Genomic DNA, 24,735 nt, shown 5'->3' with positions numbered 1-24,735 from the left:
CCCTCAGGACCAGGGGTGGGGGTTGTTCTATCAAGTGTGTCCCTGTCACCCTTGTCCTCCACTCACATGTTACCCCAAGCATTTTTCCTGGTGGTGAGGGGTTGGGGATGGGGACAGGAGACAGGCCCTGGGTGAAAAATGTTACTCTGATTGTTGTGTTTCATTTGACTTGAATTGGACTTGCCCAAGATCACCCAGCTAATAAGGAACTGTGGCCAGGCCCTCTCCTTTACACCTTGCTGTGAGCTGCAGGGTCTTGTTCCCTCTAGGAGAAGTGAGGGGTGTGGGGGGAGCTGACTGTGGGGGATCTCAGCAGAGACCCCACAGCTGCAGGTCAGGTGGGGTCGGTCTGCTTGGGAGCCATCTGACCTGGCGTCTCTGCCACCTTGGGAGTGGGTGGGCAACACTCCTCTTTCATTGGAGAGGACTTAAATGTTAAAGCTGCCCTCCTATCCAAAGTTGGCTGTTCTTCTAGGATTTATTACAAATAAAGGTTGTCGGTTCGTTTAAAAAAAAAAAAGAATCTCTGCTTTAAAGGGTTCCTCAAAATAAACAAACACAAAACGTTTCTGGGGGCTCAAAGCCAATATTATGGCTTTTTGTACCACTCTTATTATGCTTTTGCTTCTTTGCCATCAATTTACCAAATCAGAAGTTTAAAAAGCCAAAGTCTAATCAAAGATTTCACTATCAGTCTGGGTGACTGACAACTAATGAACTAGCTCTTTGAAATACATCTTCAACTGGAAATTTTACCTAACCAGATAGATTTTAGAATGAATATCAATTGTTGGCAAGATAACAGCTAATAATTTGTAAAAAATGAAAAAAAGCTGATCTAAATATTTCCTATGCTTTGATTAGTTATGAGGCTGTCAAAGAATCTTTCAAATTCCTACAAAAATACAAGATTCAACATGAAGGGCCAATTATCCACCATGATTCATATGCTACTTAAACAGGGGTGACTGTGCCCTGCCACCTTGGATACCTGGTGGTACCCGGACTAGCTGGCCCTACATCCTGGCAGCCAGTTTTCGGGCTTGGTCTTGCAACTCCATTTTGGCAATTGCTGAAAGGTGAACTTCATCGGGCCCATCTGCTATACGCAAGGTTCGAATCATGGCATACCTAGAGAAGAGAAGGTTAGGGGAAAGTATACTCAAAAACAAACCAACTTCCACATTAGCCACAAGCAGAGTGACAGTGGTGCTGAGCTGGGAGAGCCTTCTAGGAGGGAGCTTCGCAAGGCTATCAGTTAAAAAGGAAGGGAAGTCAGTTAAGTGGAGGCCAGGGAATAGGGCAGGGATGACACACAAATTGTCTGAGCTGGCATTTTGTCTATTCATGTGAGGAGGACTCCAGAGACCCATCACCTGGATACTAGCAGGGGAAGTCCCATCCTTAGAGTGCAACTCAAAGAAATGCTGCTGCTTGGCTCAGGGCCCGTGATCTAACAGCACAATGGCCAGAGAGGAGAGGAGGAGAGGTGGGGTGCCAACCCACTCTTCAGTCATGGCCAGAAGGCAGGGCGGGGGAAAGGCTTCCTTCAGACTTCCAGTAAGTTACATTCCTAAGTAGATTTCCTTGGTTCATGTTACTACAGGCTGTGCTGACACCTAACATGTGAGGAGAATGAGACTGAGCCAGGCACGGACTCACAGTGTGAGCCAATGGGTGGGTTCTCCCTGATGACTCATCAGTATGAGTCAGCCCCCCTGAGGCAAGCTCCCCACCCCCCTTCCCCACCTCTTGTAATGCTTAGAGCCTTGAAAGCAGGAGCCTGTTCCTCTTCAAGGGCAAAGAACAACAATGGAGATAGTGGACAATGAGTGTCAGAGCCCCCCTCTCTCTCCTCCCCAAGCATTTTAAGAAGCAGTATTTAAATGGTTTCTACCCACATTTCGGCTAAAGGAAAATCCTGGGAGACTCCAGCTGCTCCGCAAACTTGAATTGCCTGGTCCACAATTTTGCAGACTGCCCGTGGGGCAGCCACCTTGATCATGGCAATCTGTAAAAACACGGAGTGAAAACAGCAAGATAAAGCACCTGGGAGAATCTGAGATGATCTAAGTGTCTTTATACATATGTGAAATCTAAGTGGGGGATGATTCTACAGGATTCTCAGGCAACAGTGTTTTTGCTCAGATAGCTACAATGACGATGTCCCTGGGACCCAGTCCATATTCACCATTAGTTATTTTGGTCAAACCTCTAGGCTTCCCCGCTATAGGGAGCCTGGTGCAGAAAGGCCCTTACTGACAGACATGGGCAGTCAGTCAGTCACTGCTGCTCTCCGAGGAGCTGCACCAAGAAGTTATGTGCCTTGTCCAAGGCCGCACAACTAATATGTCTCAGAGACAGGACGTGACCCTGAGTCACCTCTCAACAAACATCCTCCTCTATCTACACAGGAAAGATGTTCATCCATTCCAAGCCTTAGGGAACGGAAAGTGTCACATCAGAGACAAACACAAACTGGCTGCTGCAGACCAACTCCCAGAAAACAGGAATTAATTGTGCAAACAATTCCCCCAAATTACTTCACCAGATGGAAATCAGAAAACGAAAGACATTTCCAGTTTTGGAACCCAAATCACATGCCTACATCAGACATCCTAATTATGTTCTTTGCAATCTGGAATTCTGAGGCTAAGAGCTACCATTCATATGGTACTTGTTCTGTGCCAGGCACTGTGTGCTATGTGCTTTACAATTATTATCTCATCTAACCCTCATAACACCCCTGGGAGGTGAGTGCTATCATCACCCCCATTTTACAGATGAGGAAACTGAGGAAGAATCAGTGACTTGTCCAGGGTCATACAGCTAGGAAGTGTCTGAGGCTAGATCTGACCTCAAGTCTTCCTGATGCCAGCCTTGGTCCTCTATCCATGGCACTACCTGGCCTGAGGGCACAGTCAGGGGCAGAGTCTGCAGTGACCCGGGCTTACCTCCTTCTTTGCCTGGGCACTGCCCACCGTGTCAATGCTGTGGGCTGCTTTTAGGGTCAGCAGGCGCACTTCTTCAATGGCAATGCGGCTTTCAGCTATCCAGTGGGCCACCACCTCCTACGGGAGAAGAAGGGGGGGGAGTATCAGCTTCTAACACATGAACCAAATGCTAACACAGCCTCCTAGGCTGCCTCAAAGTAAGCAAGCAAAACACCAAAAGCTTTAAACCTGAAAATCACTATTAAGAGGCTGGAAATCTTCCACAAAGCTGTTCCTATTAAAGAAAAGTCATAGACATGATGCCATCGCTATAAGCCCAACACCACTGAATGTTGCTGGATGTTGTATTTTGAATTTTCATTAAAATTTACTTGCTCAAAATTTCATATGATTACAGATTTAATGCTGAAAGGGTGGGACCTGAGAAGGCCATCTCATTTAAACTGTTAATGCTAGCCAATAAGTAACTGGCTGAAAGCCCCACAGGGACTCTGAACCCTAGGCCTCTTAATCCCAATTCTGGGCAGTCACCTTTGGGGTATAGGAAGGCAACCCTCACTTCATGGTTGTTTTATTTATAGTAATGATGTAAGAACAAAGTGACTGAAAAACTCCATTCCTCCCAGAATAATGTCTGGTCCTGGAGTCATGTTAATTCTGTGTTCTAAAGCAGAGGTAAGATGGGATTTTGTATTTACTACAGATGTCTATTTTTTTCTAAGTAGAAAACATTCCTATGTGTCAATAAGACATTGATCTTGGCCCAGATAAGAGAGCTGAGAACTAGTGAAAGAGGCCTCTGACCATCCATCAGCAATGTTCCACTTTTTGAGCAAGAACCAAAGCCTTAGTTTCGCCCTAACAACTTCTTGTAGAGCTTATTCGTTTGCTATATGGCTCTCAATGCCCCACTGTGATTAAGAGAATATTGGTTTGTAAATGTAACAAGGAGATCTGCTTGTAATCACATGGCCTCGGTTTTCTTCCCCAGGAACAAAAAGTCAGACCCATCTTCTCTGCCCAGATATTTGCCATTTGTGCCCCTGGAGGCTGATACCTGACAGAGAAATGAACAATCCCAAGTAAAACTGCAGCCACATCTTTCTGTTATGAAACTGGATGAGAACCATTTCACCCCCAGAATCAGAAGGAATGTGATGTGAGGAAGAGGAGGCAGCTTCAGAATGGTAGTAAGGAAAGCTGTTTCTCTGGAGAATAAAAATCCACATAGGAACCATTAGCTACACTCTGTCTTCCCCACTGACACCATGTTCCAAACATCTTCTCTGGGAGACTGCCATGGCACTCAGCTAACTCTTTTCATTAACGTGGTCACTATGGATTGATTAACCTCTGACCTAAAGCAGCTTCTGACTGCCCTCTGGGTTGAGAGCTAGGAGCCATCACCAGACATCTGGAGGGAGGCCTCAGCACTTTCAGGGAAATGGAATGCCACTGTTTACAACATGCTCACATGTCTTTGCTTGGGTTGTGTTTGGTGCCAGATGGAAGGAATTTCCAGGGAGGGAAGGCATATTTAAGTTCACTAATTTACAAAATAATGGGGACACTGTCTGACAAACTGTCACTCGGTGTAGACCTAAAGCATCCCTCATGCCGCTGGGACATGCTGATGCAGACAAGACACTTGCCTGCTCCTGCACCCTGTGGCACCCTTCTGCCATCCTGTACCAAATCCTGACAGCTACACTTCAAGTGTGAGGGAGGGTGTGGCATCATGCAGGAAATAAACGTTTATTAAGGGCCTACTATGAGCCAAGCACTTGCTAAGGTGGGGGGTTACAAAGCAGGTAAAAGATAGTCCCTGCTCTCTAGCAGCTCATGATCAAATGGGGGAAACTGCATGTGAACGACTATCTACAGCCAAGTTAATTTGGAAATGGTCAGCAGAAGGAGGGCACGGGAATGAACAGGGATTCAGAAATGCAGAATGTGGGCGTCTGCATGGGAGTTGAAGGAAGCCAGGAAGCAGAGAGGCCACTCAGGTAAAATGCACAGATCTGGCCAATGGAGTATCTTTATACCGAACCAAGAGGAGGACAGTGTCACCGGACCTGCTGGAGCGGCTGGGAGGGCAGTATACACAGTCTAGGAAGGCGCTGAATGGCAAACAGAGGAGCTCATATCCGATCCCCGGGCGGCTACGGAGATACTTTACTGAGCGTGGTGACATGGTTAAAGCGGTGTTGGAGGAAGGTCACTCTGGTGGCTGAATGGAGGATGGACTGGAGCGGGGAAGAGACTAGAGGTGGGCAGGATGCCGCCCCCCACCCCCAGCCCAGCAGCTAAGGCGACAGCCCAGGTCTGACGGGGGGGATGAGGGCTCGCACCAGGGGCAGAGGAGAGAAGGGGGCAAATCTGAAAGATGCTGTGAAGGTGAAATGGATAGGCCTTGGCAACAGCCAAGATACAGAGGGTGAGAGAGAATGAGAGACTGAAGATGGCACCTGGGTTGGAAGCCTGGGAGGAGGCTGGTGCCTCAACAGGCAAGGAGTCTGGAGAAGGAACGGCAGAGCTGGCCAGCAGGCTGGTTGGGCCATAATGTGGAGGGCACATGAAGCAGAGGAGACAGGCCACTGAAAGAACTTTACAGGCCAAATCTGATTCTAATGGCAACGGGAAGCTGCCGAAGCTCTCTGGGTTTTAGGCATTTAATCTGGCAGGGGGTGGAGGTTAGATGCCGCAGACCAAGGAGGAGACCAGACTTCAGTAGTGAGGTCAGCAGAGGAAAACCTGGGCGGTTGTGGTGTGAACACCGAGGGAAGCAAAGGAGAAGGGGGGGTCCAGCCTAGACCTCTGGGCAAACCCATGTTTAGGGACGGTGAAGACAAGGAAGACAAAGAGACAGACAGCAGGTCGAGAAGCAGGACAAGCAGGAAGCTGAGGAGGGAAGAGAGCATTGAGAGCGCAGGGAGGAAAGGGGAGGAGAAGTTGGTCAATAGTGTTAAAAGTTGCAGAGTATGGGGCGGCTAGGTGGCACAGTAAATAGAGCACCGACCCTGGAGTCAGGAGGACCTGAGTTCAAATCCGGCCTCAGACACTTAACACAAAAACTGGCCATGTGACCTTGGGCAAGTCACTTAACCCCAACTGCCCTCCAATAAGCAAAAAAAAAAAAAGTTGCAGAGTAGTCACAGAACATGAAAAATGGCCCACTGACTGTAACTCCAAGGTCACTGGTGATCTCAGCATGCAATTTTAGTGAAGTGAGCAGGAGTCCTGCCCCAAAGACTTGGGAAGTGAGAAACTTCAGGAGTAGAAAACTTTAACAAGATATTTAGGAGAGACGGGAGAGGAGCTGAGGGGATAATGTCCGTCTTTCAGGATTTGTTTGTGAGCTGAAAGCTAGGAGTCAGAGGAGAGGGGGAGATGCCAGGTGTCCTGTGTCCTGGAACAAGGTCAGGACTGCCGGAGGGGAACGGCATATGGGCACAGACGGAGGCTGGTGAATAGGACTCTCTCTTACGAATAGAAGGGCCCCTGACAGGGTGATGAAGGGGGTTTGGAGAATGAAGGAAGGCAGGGAGCTTGTGTCTGATGGTCTCAGCAGTCAGTGAGATAGGAGTATTGGTCATCTGCTATAGCTGAACAGGTGACTATGGTTGGTCAAGAGAAAAGGTCTGTGGGAAACAAGACAGGGAGTTATTAATAAGGGCAGAGCAGCAGAGCTGAGCAGACACGGCCCAACCACACCATGTACCATGAGTCTGTTACTTTTCCAAGCTGGGCTGAGGGGACTTGGCACAGAAGTGAGAGATCAAGGCACAGGATTTACACAGGGATGATGGAAGAAAACATGAAAGGGTTAGACTGTCAGAATTTCTGCCGCAGGTGGAGGAAATGAATGAGAAAATTAACAAGGGACTGAAGACCACATCAGGGATGGGGCCCAGACCTGTGACTTCAGTGGCATGGGCCATGACCTCTCCCAGTGTGAGCTGGCACCTCCTCTGTCCCTCAGAATCTCAGACCTCTGTCTGGAGCAATGAGAGGTTAAGTAATTTTCTCAGAATCACATAGTAAGAGTCTTAGGTGGGACCTGAACCCAAATCTTCCTGGCTCTAAGTCACAAGCCCAGGCAGTTTCTCAAAGACCACCATAAGGGTAAAGTACTGATGTAGATAGATATACACAGGTATGTACACTCCTTTACTTACATAAATATCTCATTGAACAGAAAAGGAAACTGAGGTTCAGAGAGGTTCATGACTTGCCCAGTTAAGGATTAGTGACACGATTAGAATTATATTTTCCTTTAGAAGGAAATACATAAGTAGGAAAGCTTTCAAAGTAACATGCTGACTTTATTATATCCTTTTTTTTAAGGGAAATTGTACACAATAAAGATTCACATTTTCACAGAACCCTCTTTTTTATTCTACTTTGTATATGGAAATGTTCTTTGTTTGGTGTTTTGTTAAATACAGAAAAAAAAGAGAATTAAAACAAAACAAAATAGAATATAAGCTCCTTGAGGGCAGGAATTGTGGTATTTTGTCTTTGAATAGTCAGAATTTAACTCAATGCCTGGTATACAGTATGTGCTTAATAAATGCTTCCTGGCTGATTAAAAAAAAAGTGAACCCCAGGTCCCCTGAACTTCCAGTGCATTCTCTCAAGGATACAGGGCTGGAAGCCTGGCATGCCCCCTCTGAGCTTCCTAGCTCTCTGAACCTATTTACTCATCTGTAAGGTGGGGATAATAGAATCTGCATTTTCATTATGTTCAAATGCAATCATGTATGCAGAACCCTCTGCAAACCTTAAAAAGCACTACTTCAGATATCAGTTACTTATTCATTGTCAGAGAGGCAGAAAGAATTCTCACCCCCCTTCAGCAGCACTTTGGCATGGTGACTTGACCTGACAGACAGATAATACTCCTGTAATTATTAGTCAGGAATGCCAAATCCCTCTGTACTTCAGAGAATTAAGATGCAGCACAACCTAAGTCACTTAATCTTAAGTTCCAACATCTCTAAGCACACACACACTTATTTTATGTCAGTGAAAAAATCTTGTTTCTAAGAGGAATTAATGCTGTGAATGCTCTGAGGGCACAAGCCAAATGAAAAGTATCTGTACAAAATATTCTTACGTGTGCGTATAATTTCTTCTGAAAGGTCACTCTTTGGGATGCTCGCTCACACATGATCTTTAAAGCCTTTTCGGCTATACCTATTGACCTCATACAGTGGTGGATGCGGCCAGGTCCAAGTCGGCCTTGGGCGATCTCAAAGCCCCTTCCTTCGCCTGTGTGAAATAAAGGGAAAAGCAGAGAAAAAGGCTAGCCATGATATGCAGGCCACTTCAAGGAATCCATAATGCACACGGGCATCCCTCCCTCGATTGGCCCCGACCACAAGCCATTCCTGCCTCTGGTGTGACCCTGGTGTGCTGCCTTCACCCATCACCCCAGCAGGCTCCCTCAAGGCCTCTGGACCTGCTGTGGTTGGAACCACCCATGCAGAGTAGGGGCTGTCTGCCTGTGCCCCATTTCTTCTTGTGGGTCACTGAGCCCATAGTCTGCAGGCCCTGGTCTAGCTGTCAGAGCGCACTCATGTCCTCTCTGGAGCACACAATTCCCATGCCTGTCTTTATCCAGAAGGCATTGTGCCTTACACCCAGCTGGCTGTTTATCTCCGCCATGTGCAGCTCTGCTGCCCACCCTCCACACCTCTGATTCCATGGTTTGCAGCCATGCTGTCATTATTATTATTCCCATTTTATGGCTGAGGAAACCGAGGCAGGCAGAGATGAAGGGACTTCCAGGGCTCCAGGCCCAGAGCTCTGTGCATTCGAGTGCTGCCTAATGGCCTTTTAAAGGTGAATTGCCTTGACAGGGAATTATTTTTATAATTTTATTTTTTACATTTTACATTTATGTTTTTAAAAGTCACAGAACAAATCACTGAACAACAACAACAATGGTAGCTAACATTTATGTGATGCCTTTAGGGTGTCAAGTGCTTTACAAACATCTGCTTCATCCTCATAAGAACCTTGGGAAGTAGGTGTCCCTGTTATCTCAATTTTACAGGCGAGGAGGCTGAGGCAGATAGAAGTTATGTGACTTGCCCAGGGTCACACAGTCAGTCAATGTCTGAGGCTGGTTTTGAATTCAGGACTTCCTGACTCCAGGCCCAGCCCTCTATTCCTCCCTAGTTACCCTGCTTCTGGACTTCTCTGGAACCTCTAACATGTGCCAGCTGCAGGTACCTTTCCTCTGCCTCCCCTTATGCTTTCCAGCTTCCTTTTGTGTGTTGTCTTCCCCACTAGACTGGAAGGAAGCTCCTTGAGAGCAGGGGATGTCTTTGTTTTTATTTGCATTTGTATCCATGGCGCCAGGCACATAGTAGGAGGTTAATAAATACCTCTTGACTGACTGCACCACTAGAGGGCTAGGTGCAAGTGCAGATGCAGAGAATGTTCAGTGCTGCTTACATTTCCAGCTCACACGCCAGAATGGAACCAAGAATGCAATGGAGGCATGTAAGAGCAAGGCCAAAGTGCTCAATTACAGGATGCGCATTATGTCAGGAGAAACAAGGTGGACTTATGATTGTTCAGGGTGCCCTCCACATCCGAGGAGAGTACAAACAGATACCCAGCACAAGACTACAACTTCATTGTTCCATTTTCCTACCGATCTCTCAGAACTGGCGATTTTCCTCACCATGAGCCTGATTTTTAATAACTGTTTCCTGAGACATAACTCTATGAAATATACGCTCTTCTTAAGAAACATTTTCTAAATATATCTTACCCAGTATTAAGTTGGAAGCAGGTACTCGTACATTATTAAAATGTATTTCAAAATGTCCTCCATGGAAATTATCTACAGAACAGAAAGTAAACTTCAATTTTTCAAAAGCATAAGAAGGGTCATTTAACATTCCTCACTTAGTATTTTATCTAATTAAACTGAAGAACAGGGAAAGAATTCATGGGATTTGTTTAAATCTAGTGACTAAAATGTCTTCCACTGTATCTAGGTAATCTTGAGCTTGGAACAGCCCCAAACTAGGACCCTGCCTGCTCTGCCAAGAACAGAAGACCTTAAACGTGAATTTCAGATTAATGACTAAGCCTCAGAAAAAAAATCTTGAGCTGCTTCAAAAAATTGTTGCCTACTTCACCTCACAGTCTTATGATGAGAAACAACTGCTATCCCCTCAATGCCCAAAGCAGGCCTTTCCTACACTGCCAGGGAAGTGCTGCTGGTGGGCTTTCATCTCTGTGCTGACAAAGGGAGGTCCTGCTGGGGGCTCTGGGAACCCCCTTCCACAGGCTACACTCTCAGTTTCTGGAAGCCCCAGCTCCTTTGGCTACACAAGATTCCATCATGCGCAAATGTCCACGTGACGCTTCATACGGCAGCTCCTGGCTTTGGGGAGAATCAGTCTCTTATCTTACATGGTTCTAAGCAGGGGCGTGCTGTATGTAACAACCAGCTCTGGGGAAAAATATATATGCAACATATTTGTAATTTTAATCTGAGACATTCACATATTTTGTCACTTTCTTAAGCCCAGATAATCAACAAAACAACAAATCAAGCCCTGATTTGCAGCGTTTGCCAATTCTCAAGGTTTAAATGTTCCCTCGGAAGTTTAACCATCAGCTTTTGTGAGACAGTTAAAACTGTGTCCAGCACATCCCTGGTTCTCAGCCACAAGTCTCTATATAATGGTAATGTCCCAGATTCTGGAATAGCGAAAGACGAGGCCCTGCTTGGCTGTCCCTCCGTCCCTTCTGAGGAAGTTCATCAGCCATGACACTATGCTGAATGGGAGGGTTAGTAACAAAGTCTTGGAAAGCGATCCATCAGCACAGTGCCAAAGATGAATACCAGGATGGACGTGCCTGGCTGGAGCAAGAATGTACTAGGTGCTTGCTTCATGCCAGGCAATGGGCAGACCTGCTAACCTCTGCACTCACGGCTCCCTCCCTGCTGCCCTGTAATCTGGCTCCTGTCACCACCATTCCACTGAAACTCTTCTAGAAACCAATGACCTCTCAGGGGCCAGATACCATGGCATCTTCTTGGTCTTCCTCCTCCTGGACCTTTGTGTAAGACAGGTCCTTGCTGACCACAATCTACCCTTTGGCTGCCATGACACTGTTCGCTCCTGGTTCTCTTCTTCCCTGGCTCGTCTTCTCCTTCCCAATCTCCTCCACTGGTTCACCTTCCTCCTGCCCCCAAGTATGGGTATGTCCTCTAGAACTCCCTACCCAAGAGTGTCTTGTCTCTTTGAATCCTGTCTTTCAAAGATTCTCTCCCCCTCCCAGAAGAAAATTCTCTGCCCCCAAATTCTTTGCACTTTGCATATTCTATTTCGTGCCAGATCTTTATTTATGCATGTTATGTATCTCCCTCAATTAGATTTTAAGATCCTGAAGGGCAGGGGCTATATGTTTTCAGCTTGGTATTATACATAGCACTTTGTATACAGCAGACATTTAAGAAATATTTTTCAAATTAAATCAATATCTTTGAGCATATATTTCTCACTTACCCAAATATCCAAAGACTGACACTGGTCTTATCAATTCCACTCCTGGGGTGTTGATTGGAACTAGTATCATGCTGTGTTGTTTGTGTCTGTTCCAATAAAAAAAAAAGAGATTTCAGGACGGCTTGCAATAATAGCTCTTTTTTACTCTGATACCATGAAAGCAACGATGTCTGAAATGATAAAAACACAAAAAGAAATACAGCAGCACCGAGACACTCAGGCTTTAATTCAGAACGGTGCAGAGGGCAATGCACACAATGACTTTGAAGACAAGTGGAAGTTACAATTCTGTAAAAACTAAACTGATTTTTTAGAAAGGTTTTTCTTTCATGTACCTAGTGGGGAATTTTTATTTTTATTTTTTTTGCTTTTTGGAGGGCAATTAGGGTTAAGCAACTTGCCCAAGGTCACACAACTAATTAAGTGTTAAGTGTCTGAGGCTAGATTTGAACTAAGGTCCTCCTGACTCCAGGGCTGGTGCTCTGTTCACTGTGCCACCTAGCCACTCCCCTAGTGAGGAATTTTGAAAGAGGTGGATAAGAAGTCAACATCTCAAGACTGCTGTACCTGACTGAAATAGAACTCCAAGCGAAATGACAGAAGGTTAAACAGTGTGTTCCATAATCTTTGTCTACACACCTCTGAAAATCAGGGAAGCTTTCTAAAGGCAGGAAACTCCAACGGTGAAGTTCTACAGAAAGAACACTTTCCAAAACCTTTCCTAAATACATACTCTGGCAAAATTATTGGGAATCAAAATTAAATCAAATTTGCTTTCACAATATACTTTAAATTCTAGTGCTTTCTGGAAATTAGATTTCATTTCCGTGAAACGATCTTTGTCTTCTAAACAGGTTGTGAAATCAGAACTCATTTTATTACCTGGGTGCAGAAGAATTCTTACTTCTACCCAAGACAATTGCAATCTTACATTGTGGATTCCCAGCTCCTAAAAGAGGAAATAAAATTAGCAGAAAGCTTCCCAGAAGACCATTTGACCTTAAAACTCCTAACCTTTTTTTTTTTCTAAGTTACTGACGTATTTGTTCCTGGCAAAACAACAATAAAAGGAGCAGATCTTTGATTGATGAAAAATAGACATGAGCATAACCCTATCATTTCCAAAATTAAGTAAATAAATCTGAAGAAAAAAGGCTGGATTCCATCAGCATGAGACTGCAGGAAAGGCCACAAGGGAAAGAAAAGAGGATCCATCTGTTGCCTGAGAACAAAAGGAGTGCCTCCACCCAAACTAGCCCCAGATATTCCTGCACATGCCACTGAGGTCAAATTCTAAGAGAGAAGTCCTACCTGGCTAGAGAATTTACATATTCTGTCAAAATTAAGTACTGGGTGACCAAACTATTGGAGGATGTGTGATGTCCATTACCAAAAGGGGACCAAGAAGGGCCAAGGGCAAAGACAGAGACGTTTCTAGGGCTTGTTCTCCAGTCCACCTTGTTCCAAACTGGGCCTAGCCATACTCCTCAGAGTCGAGGGCACATTCAGTCACACTAGGGTCTTGTTTGTGTGTTTATTAAAGTACAACGGCTTTTAAAAATCATTGTTATTTTTTTCTAACGAGCATCCGCTCTACTACTTCTCCCTCCCTGAGAAAGCAAGAACAAAACTCCTATTACAGGCACATAGAATTAAGTAAAACACATTCCTGCATTCTGGACACTGACCATGATATAGAGAGACATCTACATTCTGAGTCTGTCATTTCTTGAAGTGGGCTGCACGTTTCATCGTGAGCTGTCTGGAATCACGATTAGGCATTAAGTCCAGCGGAGTTCCCAAGTCTTTCGAAGTTGTCTTTACTATATCGTTCTTCTTGTATGAATTGTCCCCTTGGTCTTGCTGTCTTCAGTCTGTATCAATTCCTACATGTCTTCCCTGGCATCTTTTCATCCCTTTCTTACCGTACAACAGCATTCCATCACACTCATAAGCTACAACTTAGCTGTTCTCACTTGATGGACACTCCCTCAATTTCCAATTCTTTGCCACCATAACCAGAGCCGCTACAAACATTTTAGTACATATGAATCCTTTTCCTCTTTCTTCAAACTCTCTGGGGTACAGACCTAGTGGTATCTGGTACATATCACTAGGCTCAAGGGTGTGCACAGTTCAATTGCTTTTTGGTCAGAGTTCCAAACTGCTTTCCAGCATGGCGAGATGGGAGGTCCCCATTCCAACAACAGCGTGAACATATCTATTTTCTCACAGCTCCTCTAGAATTTGTCATTTTCCCTTTTTGTCAACTTTGCCGATCTAATGGGTGTGAGGCGAAACCTTCATGCGGAGTTATTTTATTTGCGATTCTCTAATTAATAATTTAGAGCATTTTAAAAAATGGCCATTGATAGTCTGCATTTTTTTCCTCTGAAAACTTCCTGTTCATATCCTTTGAGCAATGTAGCTCTTTATTCATATACATCTTAATGACTTCCCTATAAATCTTAGAAATGAAGCCCTTAACTGAGTGTTGCAAGGGTTTTCTCCCTATTTAACTGCTAGCTTTCTCTTCTAATTTTAGCTCTATTGGTTTTATTTTGTTTTTGTCTTTTTGGAGAGGGGAAGGCAGGGCAATTGGGGGCTGATCAGATACTAGGCTACTGTGCTCATTTGCTTCTGTATATTGTGTACCTGATTTGTTCCACTGCCTTTCTCTATTTCTTAACTGGTACCATTTTTTTGTTGTTGTTTTTGGAGGGCAATTGGGGTTAACTGACTTGCCCAAGGTCACACGGCTAGTTTTTGTGTTAAGTGTTTGAGGCTGGATTTGAACTCAGGTCTTCCTGACTCCAGGGTTGGTGCTCTATTCACTGCACCACCTAGCCACCCCAACTGGTACCATTTAAAAAAAATAACTGCTCTGTAATAGTTTAAGATCTGATACTGATAGGCCCCTTTCCTCTCCATTTTTTTTTTCATTATTTCCCTTAAGATTCTTGGACTTTTGTTCTCTTTTTATTTTTGGAGGGCAATTGGGGTTAAGTGACTTGCCCAAGGTCACACGGCTAGTAAGTGTTAAGTGTCAGAGGCCGGATTTGAACTTAGGTCATCCTGACTCCAGGGCCGGTGCTCTATTCACTGTGCCACCTAGCCACCCTGACTTTTGTTCTTTTAAATGATTTAAAAAAAATTTATAGCTTTATAAAATAATCCTTTGGTAGTTTGATTTATATGGCACTGAAGAAGTAAATCAGATTAGATAGTATTGTCATTTATATTAAATTGGCATGGCTTACCCATGAGCAATTATATATTTCTCCATTTATTTAGACCTGTTTTTATTTGTGTATTTTGTAGTTGTATTCACATAGTTCCTGTGTGTGTCTTGGCAGGTAGATTCCCAAGTATTTTGTATTTTCTGCAGTAATTTTAAGTGGAATTTCTCTCTCTTTAAGTACAATGGCTTTTTCAAAAAAACACATTTTATTGATGTCAAATTTTTGTTTTTCCCAGCCAGAAGACTTCAAGCAGCCACCAGAAGCCTTCTTATAAATATAGTCTCTGTCTCTCCATTTTCACCAATAACTATCTAGTTCCTTGAGGGGAAAAAGTGTGCAATAGATATTAAATCTGCCAAAGAGATTTCATCAATTGAATTTGCAACAACAATGATGCCTGCCCAAGTTTAAAAACAGGTCTGTACAAGATCCTACAGCAATTCAAATTCTTTTTTCTAATTTCTTGTAAAATGTAGTTTTAAATAATTAAAATAATCCAAAGGCTTGCTAAGTTTTGCCAGGAATTGCTCCCTAAAATAACAGCAGCATCATATAAGATAGTTAAATAAGAACTCATTAAAAAATAAGTTGCCTTCAAAGGCAGCAATTACCAGGACAGCTAGGTGGCTAGAATACCAGGCTTAGAGTCAGGAAAACGCATCTTCCTGGGCAAGTCACTTAACCATCTGCCTCAGTTTCCTCATCTGTAAAATGAGCTGGGGAAGGAAATGGCAAACTACTCCTGAATCTTTGCCAAGAAAACTCCAAATGGAGTCACACAGAGTTGGGCACGACTCAAACTGACTGAACAGCACCATGACAGAGAATCTCTGGAAGCAGTCTCCATGTAATTGTGCTTCTGGGGCATATTTGCTGATGACAGTGCCTTTCAGCCAGCATGGGGAGAGGGAGGAGGGGGCCTGTGTATCATCAGTGTCCTGGACTCCTGTGGGGAGACTCCCTCCACCTAGGCAGCTCAGTACCTTCTACACCTCTCGGTTTTAGGGTTGCCTAGAGCTCTGACAGGTTAACTGGCTGACCCAAACAATCTGTATGCGGCAAAGGCAGTATTTGAACCCAAGTTTTAATTCTCAGTTCTCTATCCCAGTCTAATGTTACGGAGAGAACGCTGGATTTGGCACCACGGTACTTGGTTAAAATGCAAGCTCTGACACTAGATGGCTGTGTGATCACAGGCCAGTCACCTACGATCTGCACAACGACAATCTCTAAGGTAATTCCGATTCTAAGGTTCTTGAACACTGAACATCAATGGCAGAAGTGGTGTGGGCTCAGGTGATGACAGGACTGCCATACTGTCAAAAGGAGGGTTAACTCAGTATAATGACAAGTCAATTTTGCTCTTTAGCAAGAAGGGTTGTATTTGCTAAACTTGATTAATTAACTTATTTATTTTTAGAGTTCAACATTCACTTTAAAAATTTTCCCTGTCCCTCCCCACCCAAGACGGCATGTAATCTCATGTTATAGATATACAATCATATTAAACATATTTCCATATTAGTCAAATGCTAAAGAAGAATCAAAACCAAAGAAAAAAACTGTAAGAAAGAAAAAAAAAAGGGAGAGAGAGTAAACAGTCTGCTTTGCTCTGCATTCAGACTCCATAGTTCTTTCTCTGAATGTGGATAGCATTTTCCATCCTTAGTCTTTTGGAGTTGTCTTAGATCCTTGCACTGCCGCAAAGAGTGAAGTCTATCAAAGTTGATCATCACACAACGCTGCTGTTACTGTGTACAATGTTCTCCTGGTTCTGCTCACTTCACTCAGCATCAGTCCATTAGTTCAGGTTTTTCTGAAAACTATCTACTCATTTTTTTATGGAACAACAGTATTCCACGACATTCATACAGTACAACTTGTTCAGTCATTCCCCAATGGATGGGCATTCCCTCAGTTTCCAATTCTTGGCTACCACAAAAAGAGCTGCTACAAATATTCTTGTACATGTGGGTCTTTCTCCAATTTTTATGATCTCTTTGGGATACAGACCTAGAAGTGATATTGCTGGATCAAAATTTTATAACCCTTTGGAAATAGTTCCAAATTGCTCTCCAGAATAGCTGGATGAGTTCACAACTCCACCAGCAATGCATTAGTATTCCAATTTTCCCAATCTTCTCCAACATTTATCATTTTCCTGGTTTGTCATGTTAACAAATCTGATAGGTATGATGTGGTACCTCAGAGTTATTTTAGTTTACATTTCTCTAGTCAATAGTGATTTAGAGTAATTTTTCATATGATTATAGATGGCTTTAATTTCTTTATCTGAAAACTGCCTGTTCACATCCTTTGACCATTTATCAACTGGGGAAAGGAAGGATTGTATTTCAAGAATAGTTCTTGGAAGAACTCACTTTAGGAAAGTTACAGAAAAAAGATTGGTAGTTTGTGAAATTGGCCATGGAATCTGTCCAGGAAAAAAAGTAAACGGCAGCAAGCGGAGGGAGGTAGGGTCAAAAAGAAGCAGTTGTCTTAATTCTCCAAGTTGTGTAGGAAATGAGAAGTCTTAAAGAAAAGGTTGACTGAGACAGGGAAAGGGAAGTTGGCTAGGGCCAGCAATAAAGAAAAGCAGAGATAAAGACAAATGGGGGACAGGAACAAGTATTTATTAAGCAGCTACTGTGGTGCTTTATAAATATTATCTCAGCTGATCAATGGAAGGAAGATAGGTCAGAGGACTGCTGATTTCCACTTTGGTCACTGGCAAAGCTTCATTTGGAATGCCACTTCCCTTTATTTGTTTCACTGACTCATTAAACCCGTCTTGTATATGTCTATCAATGAAGGGGAAGAAAGAAGTTCTGCCTTTGTGAAGGTCACAGTCCATCTAGGGAGATGACAGGCTCACACGAGCCTTGCAATGGAAGCAATCTAGAATACTCTAAAATGCAGAGTGGAACCTGCCCGTTTTGAAAGTACTAAGAAGCCATTCTTATTCTACATTCTAATACTGCCTGGGTCCTTGTGAAGCCCCTGTTGCTGTGGGTGGGTTTGGTGAATACTGACATGAGAAAGCAGTGAGGAGGCTTTCTGCTGAGAGGGCTGGAGAAGGCGCCCACAACTGATTCCTCATCCACCTTTTCCTGGCTGCCTGTCTGAACACAGAGGATCTAACTGCTGCACAGAGACATATGTTTCCTCTTCTCATACATGGTTATACATGAGTCTATGTTTAGATATGGTAACACATGATCACATATGGTGACACACAGATCACTCTATGGGACCTGCATTTCCTTCCAACTTGAAATTCAATCCTTCCAAAAAATAGTGATTTCATGGGTTTGTGAACCCCCCTCCACCAACAAAGACCATGGCTTCTTTATATTTGTGTGGACATATTTCATGACTTGCTGTAGTCAAAAAAATTACTACCGGCTAACCTCTGCAAATGCAGTCAGGCTTGGAAGATAGAGTTTGTCACAAAGTCAGTATCTGAGGCCAAAAATGGGTTGGATGCACATTCCAGAGCTTATGCTCTATTGGCATAATGTCAGAGAACCTTAGCCACCTGTGTGCTGTGAGAGGGGATGGAGAAAGGCTTTGGTGGAGGTCCTGGCCAAAGGTTCTCAGAGACAAAGTATAGTGAGGCACTTGGGAAGCACAGGGCTGTGGCCTACGGAAGACACTCTGCCTGTCTTAATCTTGCACAGGAACAAGGAAACCCCTGAAATATACATAACACTATTGTGGCAGCAGAGTTTCTCTCAAACTATGCTGCTTATGGTTTCCAGAACACAAATTCCTATGATTTAATTCCTGTGTTTCGGAAGATTTATGGAAGGAGGTGAAGGGAAACTTCTTTTCACTGACTATACAAGGAAACCAAAAAGTATCTAATTGGGCATTATAAATCAAAATTGTATGACTGTACATAACAGCTAAAAATGTGTGTACAATTTTTTTCCTTCCCTAATGTGAAGTTTTCCATTTTTGCGGAAAAAGAGCTTCTTTTGAATTTCTGGGTTTCTACAACATAAACCTCTTAACTGACTTCCATTAAAAAATGAGTCAAATAGGAAGCTATTTCCAAGAAGTCTGCTCTCAATTAAAAGAGTTCCATTAACTGTGGCAATGAAAAATGTACTAGAGTAAAAGTGATGCACTTAGCAGAGCCTCAGAAAATTCTCTGGAGCTCAACATTTGCACTAGAAGATAAAGGTCTACAATCTTGGCTTAATGTATAAGCTACCAATAAAAGGTATACACTTTACAACTTCTGGACTTCCAGCTATTAAAGTGACAAAGAACTACTTCATTCATTCATTTATTACACTGATATTGCCCCATTCCTGGATAAAGTCAATTCCAAGAGTTGACGTTCAATCCAGTGTGATGAAGGGATTGGCCAATGAGAGCCCAGTCCCTAGGACATGTACGATACGCTCTGCCTGGCAGCGATCCTGTGGTGGTTTGGTGAGCCTCCTCTAGACATGTGTAATGGAAGGGCCTTCTCCCTACTTCAGAGGACGAGCAAGATCACTACATTGTTTCCTGGTGGTTTACTATGCTGTGATTTTTAAAGAGCTTTTTAATTGGCTGCTGAGACTGAACTGAGTATTCACATAAAATGTTCATGCAAAAAAAAAAACAATCTCTAGTTCTCTTTCCTGGTGTTTCTGAGTGAAGAGGAGGGGAGGGGGAGGAGCAGCAGCAGCTTTGGTTACCTTTAATCCTCCATCTAATGTCACGTCCATGACCAAAATGATGCCTTTGCTCTATTTCTTCTTTTCCCAACCTCAGGCGCTCTGAGCATTCTGAAGTAGCAGTACCAGGGGACTGGTGAGACCTGATATATCAAAGCTATCCAAGGTACCAAAGACAACCAGAGTCCTGGAATCTATGGCAGGAGTAGCAGGGTCTGGTGAGACCCTCAGCAGTGACCTGGCAAGAAGCCAGCCCAGCTGAGGTAGGGAGCACCATAGGCATCACTCTGCCACACCCAGAAGCAAACCTGAGATTCTGGGGAAGGCAAAATGGACTCCCATGGCTAGGAAGTAACACTCCCTGCTTTGTGGGACAGGGGAAAAGCCAGGGAATGCATCAACTCTCCCCAAGGACCAAGTAGGTACGTAGAGGGAAGAGTTAGCTCTCAGTTTGGGGGGATGTCTCTTCCAGTCCTTGCTAAACTTTCTCAGTAAATATCCATGTGTAAAAGCTAATTCATGTTAACTGGCTGTTATTGGGGAGATATTAAGTGCTTAAATGAATCTCGGAAAACACCCATGGGGTCCCTGAGTGATAATATTAGAAGCTACCACCTTTCAGGGTTAGCCCTAGAAGCCTGAAGGAAGAAGCACCAGATGGTCTTAGCACAAACTGGGGAATGAACCCAGCACCTGTTCTACACTAGGAATAACCAGATAACCAAGGCAAGGGGAAACAGCTCGAGCTCATGATGGGTATTAGCTGGATGTTCATCTGCCAGCTCTGAGCCGAGGAACTGTTCAACACTGAAATGCCCTGATTCTGTAACTGGACCTTCTCTGAGTACTAGAAACTATGGGCAAGTTTATCTTTTACTACTTATCCCTATTAACACCAAACGGTTTTGATTTCTTGTGGCGTGGACAGAATTCTGGTTTCTCAGAAGCTGTCAGCAGAATACAAGCTGTGGCAAGTCCCACCAGTGAAGGATTGTGCTCCTGTAACCTGAGGATCAGCCCAGTGAAGTCTGCAAAGGCTCACAACCAGTTTGGTCTGAGGATTAGTTTCTGGCAACAGCAGCTCTCAAAGGTCAGGTATTAGCTAAAGTTCGCTCTTTGTCAGGGGCAGGAGCGCCTGTTGAGAACGTGAGAGTTCTCTGAAGGAATCTACCTTTTAGACTGGATAAATCTTGAGGAAAGTTTCCCTTTGGAGCTTGGTCTTAAAAACTTTCAGTTCATGTAAAAAGAATAGAGGCCCATTTGTGGAAAGACTCTGGCTACATGAAGAACATGTTTTTCTCCTTGACATTTACCTACATGTAAGGAGATTATTTTATAAAGATGTAAGGTTTGGGAAGCCATTCCTCTAGAAAGCACTTTTCTCCCTATGGAGTGATCTGGAAATCAGAACACGGAATACGTCTCCAGAATAGCCCTCTGGTTTTCATCAGAGAGGGAGACAGAGGATGGATACTTTTGAGGACATGGGTTTTCTCCATAATTCCCTTCCTTCCCTGGTCTGACAGTCCATGTTTTTCAAACACTCAAGGCATAGTACAAGATGTCATTTTTTCCCCTACGTGATTTTTGTGGTTAGCCTTCTCTTTTGGAAGGAAATAACTTGTGCCCATTGATTAGCTTTGAACATGTGCCCCCTGGGAACTTCGGAAAGCAAATAAGTTTTGAACAAATTTTAAAAATAGGCACTACAATAATTCAGTCTTTCCTTACACAATCAAATAAAACAACATTACAACAGGCTAAAGTATAATCTTTTCAACTTCATTCCGGAGTAGATCTCAAATGGAAAAATCAGTAAGTGATCAGATTTTTCTCTTGCTTTTTCAGAAAATGGAAAACCCCTTCACAAGTATTTCATCTCTTCATTTAGTCACAGACAAAATGTGGCAGATAATAGCCACTGACACAACCGCTTACAATATAGCCTCTGCTCTTCTGTGTCATTTCAGTCAAGAACACAGGATACACGTGCAGATTAAATAAATTCAGGAAAATCTGGGTGGGAGGCCAGGAGATATTCTCCTGCTCTAACTGAAACAGATGGAGTAGATAACAGAATTGTTGTTGTCTTTAATCCAAACACTGCACAATTTCAAGGGTATTGATGTGACAGAGCTGAATCAGTCTGAAAACATTTCTCTGGCATTTTGCTTGTGTGCATTCCTTATCTCCCCCTCCACCACCACAATGAGAGCCACTGATAAGCTGGAGTGCACTGAGAGAAGGCCAGCCAGGATGGCGGCCAGGATAGCGGCCAAGATGGTGGCCAGGATGGCGAACGAATTGGGAATGTTTAGGCAGGAGAAGATTTAGGGGGCAGGGTCTCTGTCTGAAAATAGGAAGACTTAGAATTGTCACGTCTATCCCTAAAGGAGAGGATTAAGGCCAACAGACAGATGTTACAAAGAGGCTACATAAGGAAAAATGTGTTAACAGTTAGGCCTATTTGAGTGAAATCTACTGCACTGAGAAGCTGTAGGCTCCCCCTGACTGGTCATTCAAGCAAATGCTCACTGACTAGCTTGCTAGGTTTCTTGTAATGGACTGGATTACATGGCTGTGGTGAACATCAAGCAAAATCCTTCTCAAACAGAAAATAAAAGGGGGCAAAACAAGTTGTTAGATGGCATACAGATAGAAACTGAGAATAGTGTGAAGCACAGTACCTGTGCTCAAATTCCCTAGAGTACTCCAGTCACTGGATTTCCAATGTAGGAAAGATTTGTTATGAAACTATTTAGTTTTCACCCGGAAAAAGAGTAGCAAAGCAAAACTAATAATACCATATTTAATTTAAATGTTTCCTCAAGTAAACATTTTGGTGCCTTTTAAAATAAAACTTCAGCTTGTAAAATCATACTATCCTGGGACTATAGAGTTTAAAGGTCTCTCTGAAGCTCTGCCCCTAAGCACGATCACAACTACATTATCCCCTAAGATATATCAGCGCATATCCTAGTCTTAAGATTGTTAAAGAGATTCAGAAAACATAGCCAAGCCGCCTTTCTCAATAGCTCATTGTAATGATTCATAATTCATCAAAAGCATTTAAATTAAATTTTTATTAGTATAATTTTAGCTCATTTTCTCTAGGATTGTTCATTTCCGTAAAAACTTTTCTCATAGTAGGAGGAAATGATTAAGCTATAAATGAATGAATGAAAGAATATTTATTAAGTACCTGTTACATGGAACGTGAATAAAGAGCTGGTGTTAGAGCCAGAAAAACCTCAGTTCAAGTCTCATCTCTTTCAGGCTATGTCCCTTTGTAATGTTAATAGAACGGGAAGATCCTCCCAGTCCCTTAATATGCCTCTGTGACCACGTGGCAATCACAGGTGTCTTGCTGCTTTCATAGATATTCCCGAATCACATAAAGTCCACTGGGGGAGGAACCTGCCTAAGGAGGAGTTTGCTTGCAGGAAGGCTTTCACACCTTTGGGTCCTGGGACAATCTGGCGCTGAGTCACATGGGCAGTGATGCCTTCCTGTTCTGAGTCTATGTGTTGAAGGCTGGTATTTTCTTTGGGGGCTCGCTCATGAGGACTCTGAGCAGCCGTGTGTTAGGAGACCCCGACTACTCAGATGTTGGGGTTCTCCCGGTCTGGTGGTGTATGCAGGCGGTTGTATTATTCTGTTTAGACAGCTGGAGCCCTGTCTATTGGGTTCTTTCTTGGATACTCACTTCTTTCTACTTATCTGTAACTAAGGTAAGATTGTTGACCCCTTGAAAATTGTCTTTCCTTTAGAAAAGCAGATTAAAGAACCTGTGCTACTAGGCCATCCTGGTTGTGCCAGTGTGGTTGCTAATATACCCTTACCCTCCTGTGGCTCTCAGCTATACCCTAAGCCTTTGGGTTTAGAGAAGGGTAGAGGGAGTTTTCTCATCAAGGAAATTCTTCTACCAATGAAAACAGGTCTAGTTCCCGTTTTTTTTTTTTCTTTTTGGAGTGGGGAAGGCATGGCAATTGGGGCTAAATGATTTGCCCAAGGTCACATGGCTAGTGTTAGAGGCCAGATTTGAACTCAGATTTGAACTCCTGATTCCAGGGCTGGTGCTCTGTTCACTGTGCCACCTAGCCACCCCTCTAGTGCCCATTCTTATGGCTCACTATCTGCCAAGCACTATGTTAAGCTCTGGGACACAAACACAAAAGAAAATATGACCCCTGCCCTCTAGAAACTCACATTCTAATAAGGAAGGCACTACATATAGGAGTAGCGAGTAGCCAGAGAATAGTATTTTGGTTTGGAAATTTATAGGGATGATGAGTGTGTACGTAGGGGAGTAGACTGATACACCTTTGCCAGACTGGTGAGAAAAGCCTGCCTGAAGCCCAGTCTGGGACAGAGTAACCAATTAAGGTAAGCACCAGTCAGGTTTAGGAGGCCCTAGAGCTGACTCTGGACTGAAAAGGTTGAAGCTGACCCATCAGTTTATACAATCTTCTGCAGACACTGAAATGAAGGGGGAGAGGTATTAGGAGGAACATGTAGGATGAATTTGGGAACTTTCATGACTCTTTCAGTGACATACCCTCTGCTAAGTGGCTCCCTGACAGATCATCAGGAAATACACTCACACTACAATAGAAGATTCCCATTTGAATTTGTGGGAAAATATTTTTTCCCAAAATTCTGAACAGTTATCTTTCCATTACAGGTAGGGAGAGTTCTGTGGTGAGGGTGGGGTGTTTGACTTACCCAAGTTCATTATCACCAGATAGATCTACCTTTCTAAGTATCTAAGTGAAAGGCAGTATGGTGTGCAAAATGGAAGATTGGCCTTGGAGGTGGGAAGGCCTGGGTTCATTTCTGGCTTTGGATCCTCACCATGTGGTTTTGGGAAAGTAGCTTATCCTCTCCATGTTGGAGGCACCTTTCTAAGATTAATTATTGTGAATGTTGTTGACCTGCTTTAGTAGAGGAAGTAAGCTCCCTACCCTGAGAAAATGGCAGGTCTGGGAGGAAAACTATGCCTTTGGTGATGGTCCAGTTCAGTTCCCTCATGACACAGATGAGAAATGTGGGGCTCAGAAGTTAGAGCCTAAGACTGGAATCTTTGTCTCCCAGGATCCTCACTCAGGACTCTTTTCCTTATGCCGTGGGACTTGCTCAAAGATTAATGAGTGCATGGAAATCAGAGGGCAAGAGGGCAGAAGAGGTTACTGGATTCAATCCGACAAATATGCTATCAGCTCTGGTTGAGGGCTGAGGGTGATCATTGTGGAGAGGCATGCCCTCCTGCCTCATCACCACTACCACCGGTCAGTTACCAAGCAGAGGATAGCAGTGGCCTTGAGGG

The 24,735-nt window shown here is 43.7% G+C and overlaps 1 protein-coding gene and 1 long non-coding RNA gene across 2 annotated transcripts in view; one reads left to right on the top strand and one right to left on the bottom strand.

Annotated features, from left to right (window-relative positions):
- ACAD11 (acyl-CoA dehydrogenase family member 11) overlaps positions 1-24,735 on the bottom strand; it is a 100,108-nt gene continuing 75,373 nt past the window's right edge. The window contains exons 14-20 of the mRNA XM_069088377.1: positions 12,377-12,443; positions 11,495-11,580; positions 9,742-9,813; positions 8,074-8,228; positions 2,955-3,071; positions 1,902-2,011; positions 1-1,131 (exon numbers count right to left, since the gene is read on the bottom strand). Of these exons, the coding sequence (XP_068944478.1) occupies positions 1,017-1,131; positions 1,902-2,011; positions 2,955-3,071; positions 8,074-8,228; positions 9,742-9,813; positions 11,495-11,580; positions 12,377-12,443 (722 nt within the window). The 3' untranslated portion in view covers positions 1-1,016. The remainder of the gene's footprint in view (positions 1,132-1,901; positions 2,012-2,954; positions 3,072-8,073; positions 8,229-9,741; positions 9,814-11,494; positions 11,581-12,376; positions 12,444-24,735) is intronic.
- Positions 5,943-24,735, top strand: part of LOC138161631 (uncharacterized) — a 34,221-nt gene continuing 15,428 nt past the window's right edge. Inside the window, exon 1 of the long non-coding RNA XR_011168412.1 lies at positions 5,943-6,094. This is a non-coding gene — a long non-coding RNA (uncharacterized lncRNA). The remainder of the gene's footprint in view (positions 6,095-24,735) is intronic.

This window comes from Petaurus breviceps, unplaced genomic scaffold (genome assembly GCF_028583685.1).
Source record: "Petaurus breviceps papuanus isolate PSGF00001 unplaced genomic scaffold, PetGlider_PUasm1.0 185, whole genome shotgun sequence".
NCBI lineage: Eukaryota > Metazoa > Chordata > Mammalia > Diprotodontia > Petauridae > Petaurus > Petaurus breviceps.
Note: the sequence above shows the minus strand (reverse complement) of the source record. Positions and strands in the feature narration are given on the sequence as shown.